At 40.2% G+C, this 18,875-nt stretch overlaps 1 protein-coding gene across 2 annotated transcripts in view; it reads right to left on the bottom strand.

Annotated features, from left to right (window-relative positions):
• The window catches only part of PLXNB2 (plexin B2), a 335,450-nt gene that overhangs the window by 36,262 nt on the left and 280,313 nt on the right, over positions 1 to 18,875 (bottom strand). For both annotated transcript variants that reach the window (XM_063134078.1, XM_063134077.1), the window contains 7 exons: positions 11,306 to 11,442; positions 8,718 to 8,888; positions 6,238 to 6,376; positions 4,588 to 4,800; positions 3,774 to 3,950; positions 2,442 to 2,578; positions 744 to 844 (listed from right to left, as the gene is read on the bottom strand). In XM_063134078.1, the coding sequence (XP_062990148.1) occupies positions 744 to 844; positions 2,442 to 2,578; positions 3,774 to 3,950; positions 4,588 to 4,800; positions 6,238 to 6,376; positions 8,718 to 8,888; positions 11,306 to 11,442 (1,075 nt within the window). The remainder of the gene's footprint in view (positions 1 to 743; positions 845 to 2,441; positions 2,579 to 3,773; positions 3,951 to 4,587; positions 4,801 to 6,237; positions 6,377 to 8,717; positions 8,889 to 11,305; positions 11,443 to 18,875) is intronic.

The following is an 18,875-nucleotide window of genomic DNA, read 5'->3' as shown; positions in this document are numbered from 1 at the left end:
TGATCCCGGGACAATCTCCGGGATATCCCATCATCTAGAAATGCCCAAGGCAGCCACTTCTCCCATCCTGCGCCAAATTTTAGTAGATTGGAAATGAGAACCTGTCATAAGTTCTAAACTGAAGGTTTGTAAATGAAACTTCAGTAAATTCAAATCTCCTTACACTGGACTGCAGCCCCTAGACTTAAAAACAGGAAATTTCACTGTTAACAAACATATTATGTACCAAAAGAAAACGGTGTGCTCTCTGTCCAATAATTGCAAACTGGTAATTTGTATCTTTAGTTACATTCTGCCATATTTTTATTCGTAATTTGTGACTTCAGAAACCCATTACCTCCGTATAAATTCAATCATATTTGGAATTTTCTCTCAAGCTACAGCATAAATTGCAAAAATTAACTGATTTTTTACCGCACTGAAAATTGATTTACAGTGCTAGTAGAAACATATTCTAGAATAGAAGATGCATGACTTTTGCCAATTTAGTTCCTGATACTGATTATTTCCTATTTTACATTTAAAAAAGTCTGACAGTTTCTTTTATACACCCTCTTTTTATTGATCGACATTAGATCTAATTGCCAATAAACTATGCAATGCATATGTCAACATGCTGTAATCAAGAATGGTTGCATCTCTTGCATAGTCTCAAAAGGCAGTTTAAGGCAGACAGTAGCAGAGTTTCAGCACATCTTGTGATTTCTCGGGAGGGTCCACAAGAAATTGGGCATTATTCATACCTGTAAATTCCTTTTTGCACCGGTCTCTGACACTTTCCTCCAAGCCTTCAAGTTGTGATTTAATTTTTTCGTATTCTCGTTCTGCTCGTTGGCTTTGCCGTCTATAAGGAATACAAACACACAGTACAGAAAAGTTACAGGCTGTAAAAATAAATCATTTTACAACGTAGCCGAGCAAAAAGCCAGAGGGATCTTTAAAAGCACAGTCTTTTTCTTCTTGATCTTTTAAAGCTGAGAAAGCAGAGGAAAAGGAAAACAATAGGCCGAAAGTTTAAACTGGCATAAAATTAACGTAGCTCTATTGATTTTACTGCATCAAGGGCTGCTTAAAAATTTACCCCAAAGAACTAAACATGTCAATGTGTAAGAACATGTTTTATTCAAAACAACATTATTGGCTGTTGAATAAAGTTTCGTTATAATTGCTACTGGCTTTTTCCACAATTGTTTTATGAATTTGGACTAATGGCTGCATCAGAGGTTAGTTGTTTTTATCAGTATGGTTCTTAATGCACAAGGTTAATACAGCTTTTCAATAGTTAGACATGTGCAAATTTCATTTCAAATTTCACTCTCATAAGAAGCAGCCAGCTCACGCTTTACATCATTTTTCTTAATAGGTTTCTAGGAAGTAATCAACATGCATGTATCTATTTAGAAAGAAGACACACAAGTTTTAAACCCATGGGCCTTAAAGTATCATGTTGTGAACCATATTTGAAATAATACAAGAGATGTAGTTGTGGACATACACCAGAATCTCAAGCCCGGGGACAAAATCTGTCCCTCCCAATCCCATGCTCTGGGGTCTCCCAGATAAGCCTGCCCCCTCATCTTGGCCCCACCCACCTTCCCCCAACCGCCAATCAGTATTGCGCCATTCTAAAAGGTTGCAGCTTTAAGCGAAAAATATGCTGACATTTTTGGTATCTAGGCCCCACCTTTTTTACCCATTTTGCATTCAGCCCCAATGACCACTGAAGAGGGACCTTCTGCAAAATGGAATTCAGCCATCTGATGTCTACCATGTGGACGTACAGAAAGTGTGGAGATTTCAGCAGTGTGGCCCACATCCAAGGGTTGTGGTATCTAAACATGCCCCCACCCATTGCCGTCTTTAAGTTGACTCTAATAGAAAATATTTTTCATCTGCAAAGAAGTACACCTTAAAAGGATCTCAGAATGCAAAATCAATATGGATTTTGCCCCCAAGAGAGATCCCTGAGCAAAAGTGCTAGGAAACTGATATCCTGACCATAGTTCTTTCTTGCAAAATCCACATAGAATCATAGAATTGTGGAGTTGGAAGGGACCACAAGGATCATCTAGTCCAACCCTTTGCAATGTGCAGGAAAACCAATTGAACCATCCATGTATTTTGCATTCCAAGCAATATGGTTCACACATTTGTTTTCATAGTATTGTCCTGTGAAGAAAATATATATCAAAATTGCCCCTTTGCTGTTTGCAGTATCATGCTAGAGGGGAACCAACTGACCTTGCCAGTGGACAGTAACAGGTGGCTATCCTAACCCCCTCCTCTTAAATACACAAACACTTGGCTGAAAAAACACACATCAGTAATACTTTCCTTTGTATTTCTCTGCAGACCCATTTTCCTTCACTCTCAGTGTTTGGAAATGTCAGTGTTTGGTAATGGTAATCAGTAATGTCTGATGATTGGAAACCACATCTTACCTGTAGCAACAGATTGAGATGAAGATAATGGCCACCATGGGAATAAGTACCAGTGGCAAGATCAGGCCCAGGGGTACATCACTCACTTGTGTATACTCCACTCTTCCTAGAACCCATTCTTTGAAGCCAAATTTCACCTAGATAAATAATTGCACTTTGTAAGGCTTGTAATAAGAATCAGATAAGGTGATTATCACAATGCTAAGTCCTATGTCTTTTTGTCTAGGGTGACCATATGAAAAGGAGGACTCCTGTATCTTTAACAGTTGTATTGAAAAGGGAATTTCAGAAGGTGTCATTTGTATATATGGAGAACCTGGTGAAATTCCATTTTCATCACAACAGTTAAAGTGCTATACTAGAGTAACCAGATTTAAAAGAGGGCAGGGCACCTACAGCTTTAACTGTTGTGATGAAAAAGAAATTTCACCAGGTTCTACATATATACAAATGACACCTGCTGAAATTCCCTTTTTCAATACAACTGTTAAAGATACAGGAGTCCTCCTTTTCAAATGGTCACCCTATTTTTGTCCAAAACAGAGGAAGTAACCAAACCTCTCTACAGAGGTAGTTCTAAGTAGGCTGCCACTACAGCTAAGGCTCTGTTTAGGAATTCAGCCACCAGAAGGTGACAGGACACAGAGCACGGCTTCAGATGGAATGCAGAGGGCAGACAGGTTCATGGAGGGGGAGGCAACCCTTCTGATGATTAATTTATACTCCAGACTGCACTCCAGAAATGTGACAACTCCACAAAGTTGTAAGCAATTAGCATAGAGTTTAATGCTGAAAACAATAAAAGAGCAATACTAATTACACAAATCAGCAGCAAAACAATTGGACTCACCCAAAAGTTCTTAAAAACAGATGTGCTTTGAACAGACATTTAAAAGTCAGTAGCAAGGGGTGTGTGACCATTTCTCTACTCAAATGCTCTGTGGCATTGTGAACTTTAAGCCCCACCCCATCCCCGCCGCTCCTTGCACCACAGTACCTCATGGGCAACAACGTTCATTTCACAGCTCTATTTCACGCAACGCTCCAGTTTGAGATGCAAGTTAAATTCCCATTAAACCTTGACAGGGTGCAAGGTTGGGAAAGGCTGCAGAATAGTTCAGGCCTTAGCAAACAAAGGCAACAATTTGCACACATCCTCTTTCTAGATAGGGACCGGCAAGTGGCAGGGCACTTTTTTCTTTTGCCAATGTTCTGAGGAAGAACAAATTACGTGTGAAGAAAGGCTCTTTATTATCGTCACTTAAAACAAGATAGTCCCTGTGCTACATTCTTTGTAGATGTTGCTAAAAAACATAGAACAATGTGACATACGATGAATTCTGGCAGGTTATTAACCGTATCTCTCTTCTGCCTTCGCTTGGGTGGGGGCTGTTCTTCAGGGGGTTCACAGTATAAATCCTTCTCAGTCAGAGTTGTGATGTTGCAGGGTTGCTCTCCCACAAATGCGCGAGCTTCTTCCATCGTCATAGCTTTGTTCAGATTACTACCCTAGACAGAAAAATAGAACACTAAGCTGTTTTAGCTATCAGCTTATCTCAGGGTGTTTTGGTAGGGGCGGGGGGGAAGGCAGAAGGGAGGATAACAACTTCATGATTAATACATTAATCTTTTGTACAGTTTCATCTTAAAAGAGAAGAGCCAGATTTGATATCTGCGTGGAAGAGGAAATACCCTCAAGGTAGTTGACATACTGTGGTAATCTACGATGTTGTTTATGTAAGCTGTCCCTGCAGGACAACAAGAAGACAGGCCTGGATTTACAATGTCCAATGCCCTCCACCTTGTGGGAATGGGAGGTATGAAAAAGATCAACGAGTGTAAGGGAACCTACAGCTGGAAAGCACTAAATTCCAGATTTCAGTAGCAGATAACAAGGGGAAATCCCATTGATAAGAATAAGAATAAAACAGAAGTATTTTTTAGAAGCAAAAGATAGATCCCCCTTCCCTAAAAGTCAGAAAAAAGCAATATATTCCCTTCATCACACTGTACCAGTATTTGAAAACAGTGATCAGAATTATTGCAGCTAACCATATGCATTGGAAAACTGCCACCCTCCACCCACACTATAAATACAGAATAGGTACGCACGTAGGAGGAGAACCCATTTTCCTGACACACGTACCTTCGCATGAATAAGTTTGTTGACCTGCTTTTTGACACCATCAGTGAAATTTTCAAAGGTTGGATCAGCAACATATTGAAAGTCTTTTTCCACCGTGTGATAATCCATTTTAATAAATAAAGCAATTATATAGTTTTCTGGATCCTCCAGTACTGGTGGAGATAAGAAGACCATTGCAGTGTCATTGATTTTTGAGATAGTTTTTCCTTCAAACTAAAAAACAAAACAGAATATTGGCCATTAGGACTTAAAATATGTAATTTTCCTTTATCATCCAATAAAGCAAACCCAATATGCATCTCTGTCATAATCTTGTAGGTTCTAGCACATTTTTGAAAGCTGATAATTGGGGGGGGGTAAAACTGGTGCAGCACTGAACATTTCTCTCAAAGACAGCTACTGGGCCTCAGAAAGGTTTAGCAGATAGTTTTAGTCTAGATAATGGTGATAAGATGCTTTCTAGCATACAAACAGGAGTAAACAGTACATTTCTGAATGTAGTGAATATACGTTTAAAATGGGCCAAATTCTCACCAGTGAATGTGTGAATTTACTATTTTTGAAACCGTAATGTGTGAATTTTAACTTTTGTGAACTGCCCAGAGAGCTATACAAATGGGTGGCAAAGAAAAGTAATAAATAAATATAAATATGAACTAACATAAATAAATAAGGTTTTACAAATCATTTCTATGCAGTCACCTTTCCTTCCATATTAAACACCACGTACTAGTAGATGGTTTTGCCTTGGCCCAGTGGTGTAGCTAGGGCCCAAAGTCCAGACCCACCCCGAAACGACCACTCAGAGAGTGGCACATGATGAAAGCAGCAGATGCTCAGAATATTTTAACTTTATTTTATCCTGCTTGAAAACCTGTCTTGCTTGTTTGTTTACTGTATCAGAAATGTAGAAACAGTTGTAAAGCATGGAATGGTGACTGGGGGAGAAGAGAAATGTTAGTTGTGTGCTTTATAGATAAAGTAATATACACGGCTGTTTAAATGTAGTGATGGCCACCAATTTGGATGGGTTTAAAAGAGGGCTGGATAAATTCCTGGAGGCAAAGGCTATCAATGGCTACTAGCCCTGATGGTTATGTGCTATCTACAAAATTTGAGGCAGTAAGCCTGCATACACCAGTTGCTGGGGAACATGGGTGGGAGGGTGCTGTTGCACCATGTCCTGCTTGTCCATCCCTGGCTGATGGCTGGTTGGCCACTGTGTGAACAGAGTGCTGGACTACATGGACCCTTGGTCTGATCCAGCATGGCACTTTTTATGTTCTTAAAGCCCCACCCCCACCCTGCCCAAGACTTTTGCATCTAGGGTCTAAAATAACTTGGCGGCATCACTGTCTTGTCCTGGAGATCCATTGAAAAGTAAAGCACTTCACTGGTATAAGTCTGAAAACTGGGGAAATTGGCATCTATTTCTAGACATCAGAAATTTTCAGCATTCATGTGAATGATAGCATTCACCACATTTTGGGACATTTACTGAAACACAAACATTACAAAGTATTTCCTGAAATCCTGGATCAGAGTATGAACACAGTGAAACTGAAGGAGATATTTCAAAGGCCATTGGATTAGGACTTGTTCAGGCACTGTCCAGATTGTATTCCTCTACGAAGAAAGGACAGTTTCTACCTTCAGTTGCTCCGATATTTGCCTCCTTCTCCTCTTCCTCCTTGATGATGTATCTCCAAAAGGCTTAAATATAACTTCCACAGAGAAATTCTGAATAATATCAAAACCAGCTCCGACAACAGTAATATTTCGTCCTCCACTAAAATACAAAAGCACAAATAAAAACATGCATGCTTTCTACTTCTATTTATGGTCAACTTTACATGAAGCTGACTAGCTTGGTTATTCTATAGTTATTCTGGGTGGAGGGTTATTAAATGTACATTAAATAGACAATGTTTGATCTTGAGTCTATTTATTTATTTAAAGACATTTTTATAGCGCCACCTCACCATTTCTGGCATTGTGGCGCTTTACAACAAAACATAAAACAATTTCCATCTTACTAGGTGTTTTCCCTCTCTTTGAAGAGTCAAAAGCAACAACTATGCTTCCTTCCAGTTCTAATATCTGTTTTAGAATTTCTCGCCACATTTCTTTAAAAAATATTCTGCTACTTTTGAAAATCCTCCAAAGCCAAAAGTGAAGCAGATGGCATAAACAAAGGAGTTTGTTGATTTTTCTCTGACAGACAACTCCATTATATTTACACACAGACTATGTGAGAAGTCCTTTTCCTTTCTGTAGAGTGGCATAACTTGGTTTATTGTGTTTATTGGTTGTTTGTGTCACTGTATATTGGCTATGGTAGCTCATTAAAAAAAAAATGGTAGATATGTTTCTTCAATCAACAAGCCACTTGGCTATGAATGGGTGGGTGGGGCAGGAATCCAACAAACTGTAGACTGCAGTAATCTCCACCATAATCCCTCCCCCCAGCAGTTTAACATAGTGTGCCATGCAATATGGGCAGGAGTCTTTGCTTAAATAGGGTGAGGTAGTGCCGCATAATAGAACTCTACACACAGGCTGAGTTCACACAACACTTTTCTCTACGCAGTGTGACAACTCCACTCAATGGTGGTTTTTAGGAGGTAATCACCACACAACATGTTCCAACTCTACCGTTGTGTGAAAGTGAGCTCCCGTGGAGTTGAGTAAAACTTAACATGCGTTTGATTGACAATTCCTCCACCCTCTCTCCTCCCCTAGTCCTCCTGATGCTATCCCATCAGCCATTGCTGTGAAAAACCAAATCCCATCAGCTCTCCTACAGTGACACTTCCTCCTTTGGCCGCTCTAGTTAGAGAACCCTGTAGCCAGTAGGGAAACTCCATTCAATGCAGCAAGAAACTCCACGGAGCCCTCCAGACAACACGGAACACAATGGTTGTGCAGGAACTCTCCTCTGCAAAGCATGTATTCAGGGTGGAGTGTTTTTTTTTTAAAAAAAAACCCTCCACCATGGGGTGGAGTTCTCCCTCCAGACAATACATTTTTCAATGGTGGTGTAACAACTCCACCATGGAGTTTTAAAACCACCGTTGAGAAATATGTTGTCTGAACTGAACCACACTCAGCAGAACAAGCTGGTCCATTGCATGTAGAGGGTGGGCAAAGCTTTGGCCAGACTTTGCTGTTTCACCTATAGGTTAGAATTTACCTGGCTGTTAATCTTCTCCATAGGGATTATTGTGATCTCGTCCATTGCTTTAGCAAGTCTGTACAACAGTACTGTTATGCTCAAGGAACACTACTAAGTCAAGGAGACACAGACAAATTCTCCCCAAAGGTACAGTTCAGGCTGATTTTGATGCACTCTTATATTTCTTAGGCCAGTGCATGCCACTGAGTAAGAGGTCAGAAAGGTTTAATATTGGGACCTACTGACAGAGCAGTAAAAACAGCCAGGCGATGTGGTTTCTGCCACTGTGATGCATCCTGAATAACAAGAAGCACAAAATCCATATGTACTTTCATTTTTAAGGTCCAGGTCACTCATTGGTGGCCTACTCTTAGAAAGGAATATATTCAAAAGATAATTGCTAAAGTGGACGATATCACAAAGTCAGATTCTATGACCAGCATTAATGTGAAAAGTAGTGCATCTGAATTCCAGGTTAAGCCATAGGTACAGAGTGGAGCACATGCTTTGCATAGAGAAGGTCCCATGATCAGTCCCTGGCACCTCCAGGTAAGGCTGAGAAAACTCCTGTCTGTAACCCCAGTCAGGATAGACAATACTGAGCTATATGGATTAAGGCAGCTTCCTACGTAAAATGACCAGACAGAGAGTTCTACTATTTGTTCAACTCAAATCCACTTTTGTAAATCAGTTATTTTTTAAAAAAACAATATGGAATAAGCAGTCATATGAACATCTGATAAATCTGACACTTATGCTTAAATGAAGAGAGCTCTGCCTTCCCTGAAGGTAATGACTTTTATTTTAGAAGGAAGATACAATTATGTTACATTTATTGTGATTGCTTAGACCCATGGTAGTAGTTATCTAATAATTACACTGAAAGAAAGAAAAAAAAAACCCATTTCAGCTCATTAAAGCTGAACACATCTTTACAACAGAAACATTTCATTACCTGCGAATGCTGGCTTCAGGGGTGATCTTGCTAACTGTCGGGTTTTCACTATAGGTAAATTGTTCGTTTTCTATTATTCTTTCATTGCGTCCATGATGTACTTTCACAGAAACAGGCCCTTCCTTGCTACTATTTCCAGTAACACAAATGATTTCTTGTCCAAATTGGATACTAAGTTAAAGAAAAAGAAAACAAATCATGTTATAAAAACAATGACATTATTAACTTATTACGTAAAAGAAACACAACTTTCTGTTATCCAAATGGCCGGAGAGACATCACCATTGTTTGATCTGATATTTAGATGAACATTAAAACAAAGTTAAATGGGGTTACATTTAGTATACGGACTAGTGAATTAGATGAATCAAGAACATTTGAGAAACCAAGCTCACCGCCATGCAACAGAGGAACCCCTTTGCTTGGCAGGGAAAAGGGGAAGAGATGAGGAAGGACACAGATGGTCAAGGAATGGTGTGCCCTCTGCTACTCATCTTTGGAATTATGGCCCAACTATGCTGCTGCTTTAAACAGCCTTGTCCTCTGGCCATTTAGGTCAGCACTGGCTGGCATGGAGACAGTGTGACACTATCTTTGTTTGAGGTTGTATATTAAATTCTTCTTCAACTGAGAAGAGACCAGAGTCACGGCCAAGAACAGGTCATCTCCCCATGTGAACCTGATGTGGGAACCTCCTTAAAGAGCCTAAAGCATATAAATTCATAGGCTGGTCCATCATGGCACTGTGCCAGCTATGCCCCCAGGTTGTTGTTGGGGAGCCAAGGAAGCTCTTGTTGCATAGGATGTTTTAAGCATGCTTTCTTCCAGGTCCCCTAACTACAGTTTTTATTGTCAGCAGACAGCTAGTTAATAACACTGGAATGTTCCTGCCCACATGGTGCCACTAACCTTTAGCCTGTTTCAACCCAGTCCTGTTTATGATTTTGTACCCTATTCAGATATCTGAGAACTGTTCTAACTTTATGGTCCTAAACCAAAATTTTATGGAAGGCTGCCTATTTTATGTGAAACTTCAAGCCCAAGTGATATGGTGGTCCTTTCTGAGTATGGATGCATTTTTAAAATAAGTATAAAAACATTTCTTTCTCTCTCTCTCTCCCTCTTTCTTTTCTAATTCCATTTTAACTAGCCATGCCCTCAACAGCCAAAACAAATAGAACAATAAAACCCTATTTAAGACATCAGTACAATGGAACAAATTTGACAACTGCAGACAATACTATGCTGCTTCTACATGAATTATCCATTTGCCTTGTATCTTGATTATAACATTGACAGTGGAAGCAGTTCAAGCATCTTAGAGACAGAGCATGTTGCATTAACCATGGGGATTCTGCCAAAAGCAGATTTTCTAAAGTATTACGCATCTGTAACAAAATCCCTTGTTGTCTACCCAAAAGAGCCATAATAATCCCCAAAGCACACCATCATGTAGACAATGTATTTTTCTCTCTTGAATCCACAAGGAGCATTTGACACGACAAGTCTTCCCATCTCCCCTATTTCTCACCTTCAAGAGTAATAGCTTACTTTAATCCCCTTTTTTCGGTATACCCTGCCTGCTACATTTCACCTCACTGGCTTTTTCACCATTAATCATCCTTCCCTTTACCTGGGAATGTACAAGAATTTTGTTCCTGTTTGCAAATCATACAAACATGTGTTGATCGCAATCCTAAATGTGAATGTGACCAGGAGAAATGTTAGCATTTTCCCAAGCTTGTGTTCATGCCCAAAATTGCGCACTTGTGCAAATGTGCACTTCCAAAAATGCGCACTTCCCCCTCAAAACAACATGTTTATTTATTTATTTGTTACATTTATATACCGCCCCATAGCTGAAGCTCTCTGGAGATTTACAAAGTTAAAAACAGTAAACATTAAAAAAAGTATACAAAAATTTAAAAACATAAAAACAACAGTATAAAAACGACAGTATCCATTTAAAAATAACAGTTCTGGGGTCCGTTAAAAACAAACTTAGCAATGTTAAATTCTGTTAAATGCCTGGGAGAAGATGCCTGTTCATGCTTTAGCTTATGAGGGAAATGGGAAGGAAGGAACCCATGAGGTGAGACTATGGGCTCATCTACACCAGGCAGATATTCCACTATGAAAGTGGTATGAAAGTGGTGTATAAAAAGCAGGAGCCACACTACTGCTTTATAGTGGTATGGAAGTGCAATGACAACTGTTGGAACCCATGACACATACCATATACCTCTTTCAACGTGTTATGTCCTGCTTGGTGTATATGTGTCATGGGCCCCAATGGTTGTCAGTGCACTTCAGTACCACTATAAAACAGTAAATCCTGCAGTGCACTTCAATACTGCTATAAAGCAGTAGTGTGACTCCTGCCCTTTATGTACTGCTTTCATACTGCTTTCATAGTGGAATATCCTGCTTGGTGTAGATGAGCCCTAGGATAGTTCAGGTGAAGCCAAGATGGTTGAATATTCTACAGACCTAGGTTTGAAATCTATAATATAAATGACACAACCATACCTAAAAGGTGGAGGGGAAAATCAAGGTGAGTTAACAGCCAATGGGTGCCTTATACTTACACTTTACAGGGTTCATTATCAAGGAAAACTTTAACATCTTGAATAGAGCCAGTGTCCAAGTTTGTGCCAGTGATAGTTAGGGCAGTCCCCCCAGCTTGGGGACCTTTCTGAGGATATATTCCTGTAGGTTTAGGATCCTGCGTGAAGAAATAGTTACAAACTAGTTAAAATCAGTTTTTACTTTAACAAGCACTTTGTAAACACAGTAAGAATGCTTATCTGTTTTAAAAAAATGGATCAGTGAAGAAGAAATGAAAGCCATTATAAAGACACCCATTTGAAGCTTACACCACTATAAGCTGCTATTGATTTCAAGGCCCAGCTTTAACATAGTGGATTAACTGCCTGTTTGTTTTTTGAAGATTTCCTTTAGAGCTTACTGTTTCAGGTGTGATTTTCATGCCCCCCCCCACCTCCAGCCACACATACAGCAAGTCCTGACTGTTGTGGGGAAATGTGAAAGCAGTAACTAGTTTTGATATTTTCACCGAAAGCTGCGTAATTTGGAAAGTATCACTATGTGTCTGCCTTAAAAGCAGTCTTGCATAATTTGGGGCCGGCTGAGCCATATACAATGCAACACACAAGCTTGATAAACCTCCAGCCTAAGTCTGCAAAAAGAGAGGAGTTCTCAAGGTATGGGCAGTGGGGCTGCATTCAACTTGAAGGATCACATCTTGTGCAGGCCTAGAGACTGGGCCAAGCAATGCTGTGAAAAATAAATAAGCTTTGCCACCATGCAAAAAATGCTGGCAGCTGATCTACTAACAGGTTCTTAAAACTGTAACCTGAACCTGCCCTGCATCTAAATTAAAGCTTCTTGTGCAAAAATTTCACTGAAACTGCTGCTGGCATCAGAAGAGAGCAGTGAAAAAGGAAATTATTCACAGTTCCCTCTGTTGCTTTGCCCAGGGCAGGAACAGCAGAGATGCAGGTTCAAGGTAAAGGCAGACCTTCAAACATGGGGTGAAGAGGGGTTCATAGCATCCTTAACCAGGACCAGCCCACTGCCATCAGTTCAAAGCGAGCAGTTCTGTAAAGGCTCAACTAAACTCATGGCTTCCATTTTTTTTTTTAGCACTGCAAAAAGATTTTAAAAATTAATTTCCCCCATATTTTACAACATGTCAGCAAAGTATTAATCAGTTATACATCTCATCCTCTGTAAACACAATACACTGAAATATAATACTATCTCCCTTCGTCTACTTTATTTATTTATTTATTTATTTATTTATTTATTACATTTTTATACCGCCCAATAGCCGAAGCTCTCTGGGCGGTTCACAAAAATTAAAATCATCACTTCCATACTTTACACTTCCATAAGCCAGTTTAATCAGCTTCAAACAATTGAAAACAAATCCCCCTTCTTACTGTTATTTATTTAAAACAACAACAACACTTCAATATACTTTGACTAACTGGAACTTTGTGCAGCTATACTCACTTGCCTACTTTCTATGGTCAGGTTTTTTTTTTCATGTTCGCTATGCACAAGGTTTATAAAGATTAATTAGGTGGAATAAGATAAGCAATCCAATGCATGCTAACTTGGAAGTAAGTTCTACTCCATTCAATGGATCCTACTTGCTATTAAGTGCACTTAATTCTCAAATGCGGGATTTTCCAGTCTCTCCATATGGAAATGGAAGAATGTGCACGTTCTTTAGAATTGAGAGCACCTGAGATTAAGAAGACTGTGGGTATGGGCAAGGCCAGCCCTATCATGCTGGAAACTGAGGCGCCTGCATCTGGCAGCAGTGGGATGAGTGGCGAAAAGCACCACTTCCCCCTGCCCCCACTAGGAGGGCCTGCCTCTTCCATTCGGTGCTGTGGACACCCCTGCTGGTCTCTCTCCCACTGTGGCATTTGCTGCAGTGAGAGAGGAGCTGGTGGGGCTCTCTGGAGCAGCCACTCACATTATGCCCCCCCCCGGCCCCACTAGCTTGGCTGCAGCCACAGGGCTCTGGCTGGCAGAGCTCTGGTGACAGCCCTGCAACCATGAAGGGGAGCAAGGAGGAGGCGGGGCGAAGGAGTACAAGGTAGAGACAATAGCTGAAGCTCTCTGTGAACTGCCCGGAGAGCTTCGGCTATTGGGTGGTATAGAAATGCAATATTCCCTGCAGGTGGCAAGAGATCTTGGCTGGGGCTAGTACTGATTACAATTCTAGTTCTTGTTTTGGGTGGGTGGAACATTAACCCCAAAGGTAAGGATGATCTTCGTTTGACATACAGAATGTGTTATTTTTAGTTGATAGACAATATAAGTGCTTTTGTAGGAGACACATACACAAGCGCCAAAATTGATGGGCCTTATAACGTAAGAACTGGGGAAGACCTAGAACACAATGCTACTGAATCAGAAATGGTATCCTTATTGCAAAGGGAATGGAGAGATATCAATAGAAGTCTGTGCAAACCCTTAGGCAGCTTACAACTATTATGGCATAGTGAAGGGATGTACAACTGATGGCCCTCCAGATCTTGTTGGACTCCAGTTCCCATGAGTCTCAGCCAGCATTGCCAATGATCCAGCAACAAAAGGAAGGCTCCAGAGGTTCCCCATGTTTGGCATAGTGGATAGAGCACTGGACTGGACTAGGGAAAAGCAGGCTTCAAACCACCTCAATCCTGACACTCAACTGAGTGACCTTAGGTTAGCCACACAGGCCTGGTTCAGGCAACACGCTAAATCATGCCTCTTAACCACAAAATGATTAAGGGAATGCATTAACCTTAATGCATTCCATTAATCATTTTGTAGTTAAGCAGCATGGTTTAGTATGTTGTCTGAACCAGGCCATTGTCTTTCAGCCTAACTACCTCACAGGTTTGTTGTGAATATAAAATGGGAGAAGTCCCCATATATGCCATTTTGAGCTCTGTGAAGAAACGGAAGCGAACAAGAACACTCCCAGGGGGTGGAGATATACTGCATTTCTATTTGCAGGTTCCACTTGCAAGACAAGCCTTTTAAGGCACTTTATATGAAAAGAAGTGCTAAAGAAGTTAGAAATGTAATAATTAAGATGGCTTGAGGGGAACATTAAAAATATTCGAATAAGCAGACATTTGTAGCCATTCGCCTGAAAAGATGCTTAGACGGCATTTTGGGAGTTGGAGGTGCTCCTATTATATTTTCTTTAAAAAGCAAGGTAATGATAATGTATTAGCATCTTCTTTGTTTTTGTTTTTTTAAAAAACAAAAAAGGACACCAATTGACAGAATCACAGACTGAGCAATGGGAAACTCTTCCTATTTTCTTCTGCCCTGCTGTTCATGATGTATTAGCTTTTGCTTTGAATATAGTACACACCTTGTTGTGTTTTATTGCTTAGATTACTTGCCAAAAGATATCATGAATCTTTTTCTTTCTGTATTGGAGGAAACTTCTTACACGGTAATAAGGCCAATTCATCTTCTACCCAGGCATACCCCCTTGTGGAGTATATCAGCTTAAGAGCTACGAGAATAAAGGCCCTGTAATAGGCCAGGGCTTGATTTTACAACACACAAACAGACTATGTTGGGCTAGGCTTGCTTTTTAGCTGCGGCTTGAGTATATTCATTGCATGCTGGGAACTGAATTGCAACTCGCTATTACTCCCCTACGGAAACAGATATTAGATGTGGTCCTAGCTACAAAAATATGAATGCGTATAGGCGTATTTCTACTTTGTACAAACACATGACTTGGGAGGTTACAGCGTGGCACATTATTGCTATATTTTCTTTCCTGTGGAGTTCAGTTTGGATATTGAAACCAAAACCCTTTTCCTCTATAGCATGGGTGCAGACTTGGAGGCCTGGGTCCCAATCTGGCCCATGAGGGGTCCCCAGATGACAACAGGAATGCCTATATAGAACTCTTTGGCCAGAGAGGCCCAGTTAGTCTCATCTCTATTAGACTTATTTATTTATTTATTTCATTTCATTTCATTTCATTTCTATACCGCCCAACAGCCGAAGCTCTCTGCAGGGTGGCAGATTTTTCTCTTCTATTCTGGTAAACTTTGGACCTGCCAAGTTCATCTCTTTCTTGTCCCGAGGTAAGGTTTTGTGGCTGAATTGCTCTTTAGTGGTTTCTTTTATTCATGTTTACATGTGTTGTTTTCACTCCATCTCTTTGGTACAATTTTGCATGTGCTGTGTGTGTGTTTACCATTTTCTTATTGTTAGCTGATTTGGTCTCTTTTCAAAGGTAAGTAGGATATACATTTCTTAACAAACGAAATTTATTTTTTCTATTGTCCTTGGTACTTATATTAGTGCAACAGGCAGGATCTACACTACTGCTTTATAATGGTTTTGACAACTGTTCCAGCCCAGGACACATTGCATATACCATTTTCGAAGTGTTCTATCCCACTTGGTGTAGATAGATCTAGCCCTGGTCTTGGCTACCACGCTTTCTTATGAGCTGTACAGTTGCATGAGAAATACTGTACGTAAAGATGCAAACTGAGACTGGAGCGCACAAGTCACCACGAGTGGTGGATACACAGGATGAGAAAGGGACTCCGGCATAGTTTCAAGTGCTGAGATGGTCTCACCTGCATTCAGCTGAGTTGTACTGGTTTACAGCAGTCAGCCACCTTGTGCTTTGGCTGCACATGGCCATGTTTTGTTTGTTTTTGTCTGAGCCAGGCCAGGATAGGTCAATCCCCTTACAGAACACATCAGGCATGAGTTGGGGATTGTTCTTTATTCAGCCATGACAAGAAGGAAGAAAAGGCTGTGACTATTTTGGACGAGCATTACGTTTTACAGGAACAGCAACACAGAGAATCTCACGGAAGTAGCCTTCTCTGCAGAATTCATTTGATGTTCCGTCAGCTTGCCCTAGAATGGGACTCAATTCAGAGCCCTGTAAGTTGCAAGGATTAACATTTTGCTTTGATACTGATGAGTGCACCACTCTCATAAAGCCTAAGGAGTTCTTTTAAAATTTTAATTGTATGTCAGATGGTATTTACTCCCATGTAAGAAGTCTCCATTGTGTGTATGTGTGCACGTCTTCAAAAATAACGTATTTCTATGGCATGTTTTTGCCATCTCCTTTTTCTCAGGGTTGAAAGAACAAAAGCAACAACACAGGAAAACGTCTTGAGGCACAAGCCATAGCAGTTCATCTTGCACCAGTGCTATTGAAATGAATGGGAGTGGTACAAAACACACCCTGAACTCTGTATTTGAGGGGGAGGGGGGAAAGTAATTGTTATGTACAAAATTGCTGACATTAATTTTAATATACTGCATAAAATGCCTTAAATGAACTCAAAGGTTAAGAAAGCACGAATGCTTAACAATGAATAATGACGACGACAACAAAAATATTATAGGACAAAAAGAGCTGGTCTATTTGCCATATGATTGGAAAATCTTCTGGGGAGCATCTCTAAATGAAAATAATATATTTCTAATTTGAAGAGGAGAGGGAGATCTGATGTGTGCAACAGAGTTACTGCATGTATCAGTTTTTTCAATTCATTTACATGTTAGGGGCAGCTGCACAGTCAAAATGGGATGAACATGTGATGAACTGCCCCAGCCATTGCAGTGAAAGTGCACACCCTATGCACGCTGGACTTTACACTAGAGCCCTACACAGAACTGCTGAGTCAGGTTGAATATGAGCAACATCACACAGGGCGAAATCGTGTTTGCTTACTGTTGCTTCTCCGCCCACACGTTTGTCCCTCTTTACTTCCTCTTTTGAAAGGGGAAGTAAACAACTTGCACGTGGCCCATTCAGTGGGCCGTTTTGATCCCACTGCTTCTCCTGCACACAGTGGGAGATAGCAGCAACTACCATCTTTAAAAATAAATCAGGCTTACTGGGGTGGGGTTTTTTTTGTGGCGCGAAGGCCAGAAGGGGCAGGAGGTGCGTGGGAGGCAGACAACGTTGTGAGAGGGACCCGCGAAAATTTGTGAGTGCCCAGTAATGAGCAAGCAATAAATGGAGCTCTATGTGTAGCTTATTGCATCATAGGACACCTTGCTGGTTACTTTTCAAGCAAATTTAAACACTTTGAAGTCTCATTGATTTCAATGGAAGAGATTTAACACATGCTTAGCTCTGCTACTGAAATCAATGGGACTTAAAATGCTCTTTCAAACCTTTATTTTATTCTTTTTTCTTTTTGCCTAACTTTTAGTATGCATACTGAAAATCATGTTCGTAGTAACAAAACCGGTTATAAAAGTTATGCACATGATTTTTAATTTTGGAGAAGTCTTTTTTTGCAATGTAAAAAGCACACATTCCTTGTTCTTTCAATATAATCATCTGGTGCTCAGGAAAGCTGCGTCAGCACACCTAATGTTTTCCTTAATGGGCCAATAAAGCAAGCCATAAACCTTTTTAGCACTATAAATTTAACGAAAGGCTCTTTTTAGAATGAAACTGTGCACAATAGGTTACATGTGAGGTTTTAAATCTCTTACTTTTTGGTTAGACACTGCTGATCTCATGATGAAACAGTCACATCTAGCTTGACAACCAGTATAAATTATCTCATATTTTCATAGCTAATTAGATTGTGCAAATCTGTTCCTAAACATAGAATGACCATTTTCAATTTGATCTGTCCTCAGTGATTTGTTCAGTTACCCAAGAAGCCTAGAAATTTTATCCAGAATTTGCCATTAAAAATATTACATCCCCCCTCCCCCGTGGTGGCTATTTGAACTATGAAATTTTTAAGATGCTCCAGAATGAATGCAATTTGTGACTTTACAGTTGGTCATTCTCTTTCTGGAAGCCATCCTGATCGACTGATAGGACATTTATTTATTTTTTAAGAATTGACAGCATTATCTTTTCACACAGTGTCAATCAGTCATTAACAAAGAACATAAAGCGACTGGAGAGACCGGCTTGCTTGCTGTTAAGCATGATCTGCTGCAACATTCGATAAAGATTAGTAGAGCTATCAAATTGCTAAATGTTGCTTTTACTTTACCGGATACAGAACAAGATTATTATTATGACATTTCGATGCCGCTTTTATTTTGTTTTGCCACACAATGGCACTTGAAACAGCTCAATTAATTATCTGTCTACCCCCCCCCCCCACACACACCAATAAAAGCACAATCCTAAGGGATTATTTCAAAGCCCTCCATCTTTCCTATGCTCTGCTGGCCAGAACTAGGCAGAGTGGGAGAAGCAGTAGAGGGTTTTACAGACACTCATTCTTCTGTTTTTTGTTTTTGTTTTTTTAGAGCTAGACGCCTCTGACCTCTTCCAGCTCACTCATTTACTTGGAAGTAGGAGACAGATGTGATGTTTCTATACCTTCTCCATTACCTCCTCTCCCTGCCCACTGGCACATTTCCTTTTAACCATTCCTAACCTCTTCTGAGGATGGTGTTGCATCACTGGAAGAGAAGCCACCACAGGGCTTTCCACAGCAGATGGGAATGGTATGGGAGAAATCTCAATTCAGATTTCTGCTAAAAATGTCATAGCTGTGTCTACTACTTTGGATCCCCATAAGATTGCTCTGCGAGTTAGTAAATAAAATTACACATTGTCTATAAATAAAACAACAAGCAATATAG

Source organism: Elgaria multicarinata, chromosome 9 (genome assembly GCF_023053635.1).
Source record: "Elgaria multicarinata webbii isolate HBS135686 ecotype San Diego chromosome 9, rElgMul1.1.pri, whole genome shotgun sequence".
NCBI lineage: Eukaryota > Metazoa > Chordata > Lepidosauria > Squamata > Anguidae > Elgaria > Elgaria multicarinata.
Note: the sequence above shows the minus strand (reverse complement) of the source record. Positions and strands in the feature narration are given on the sequence as shown.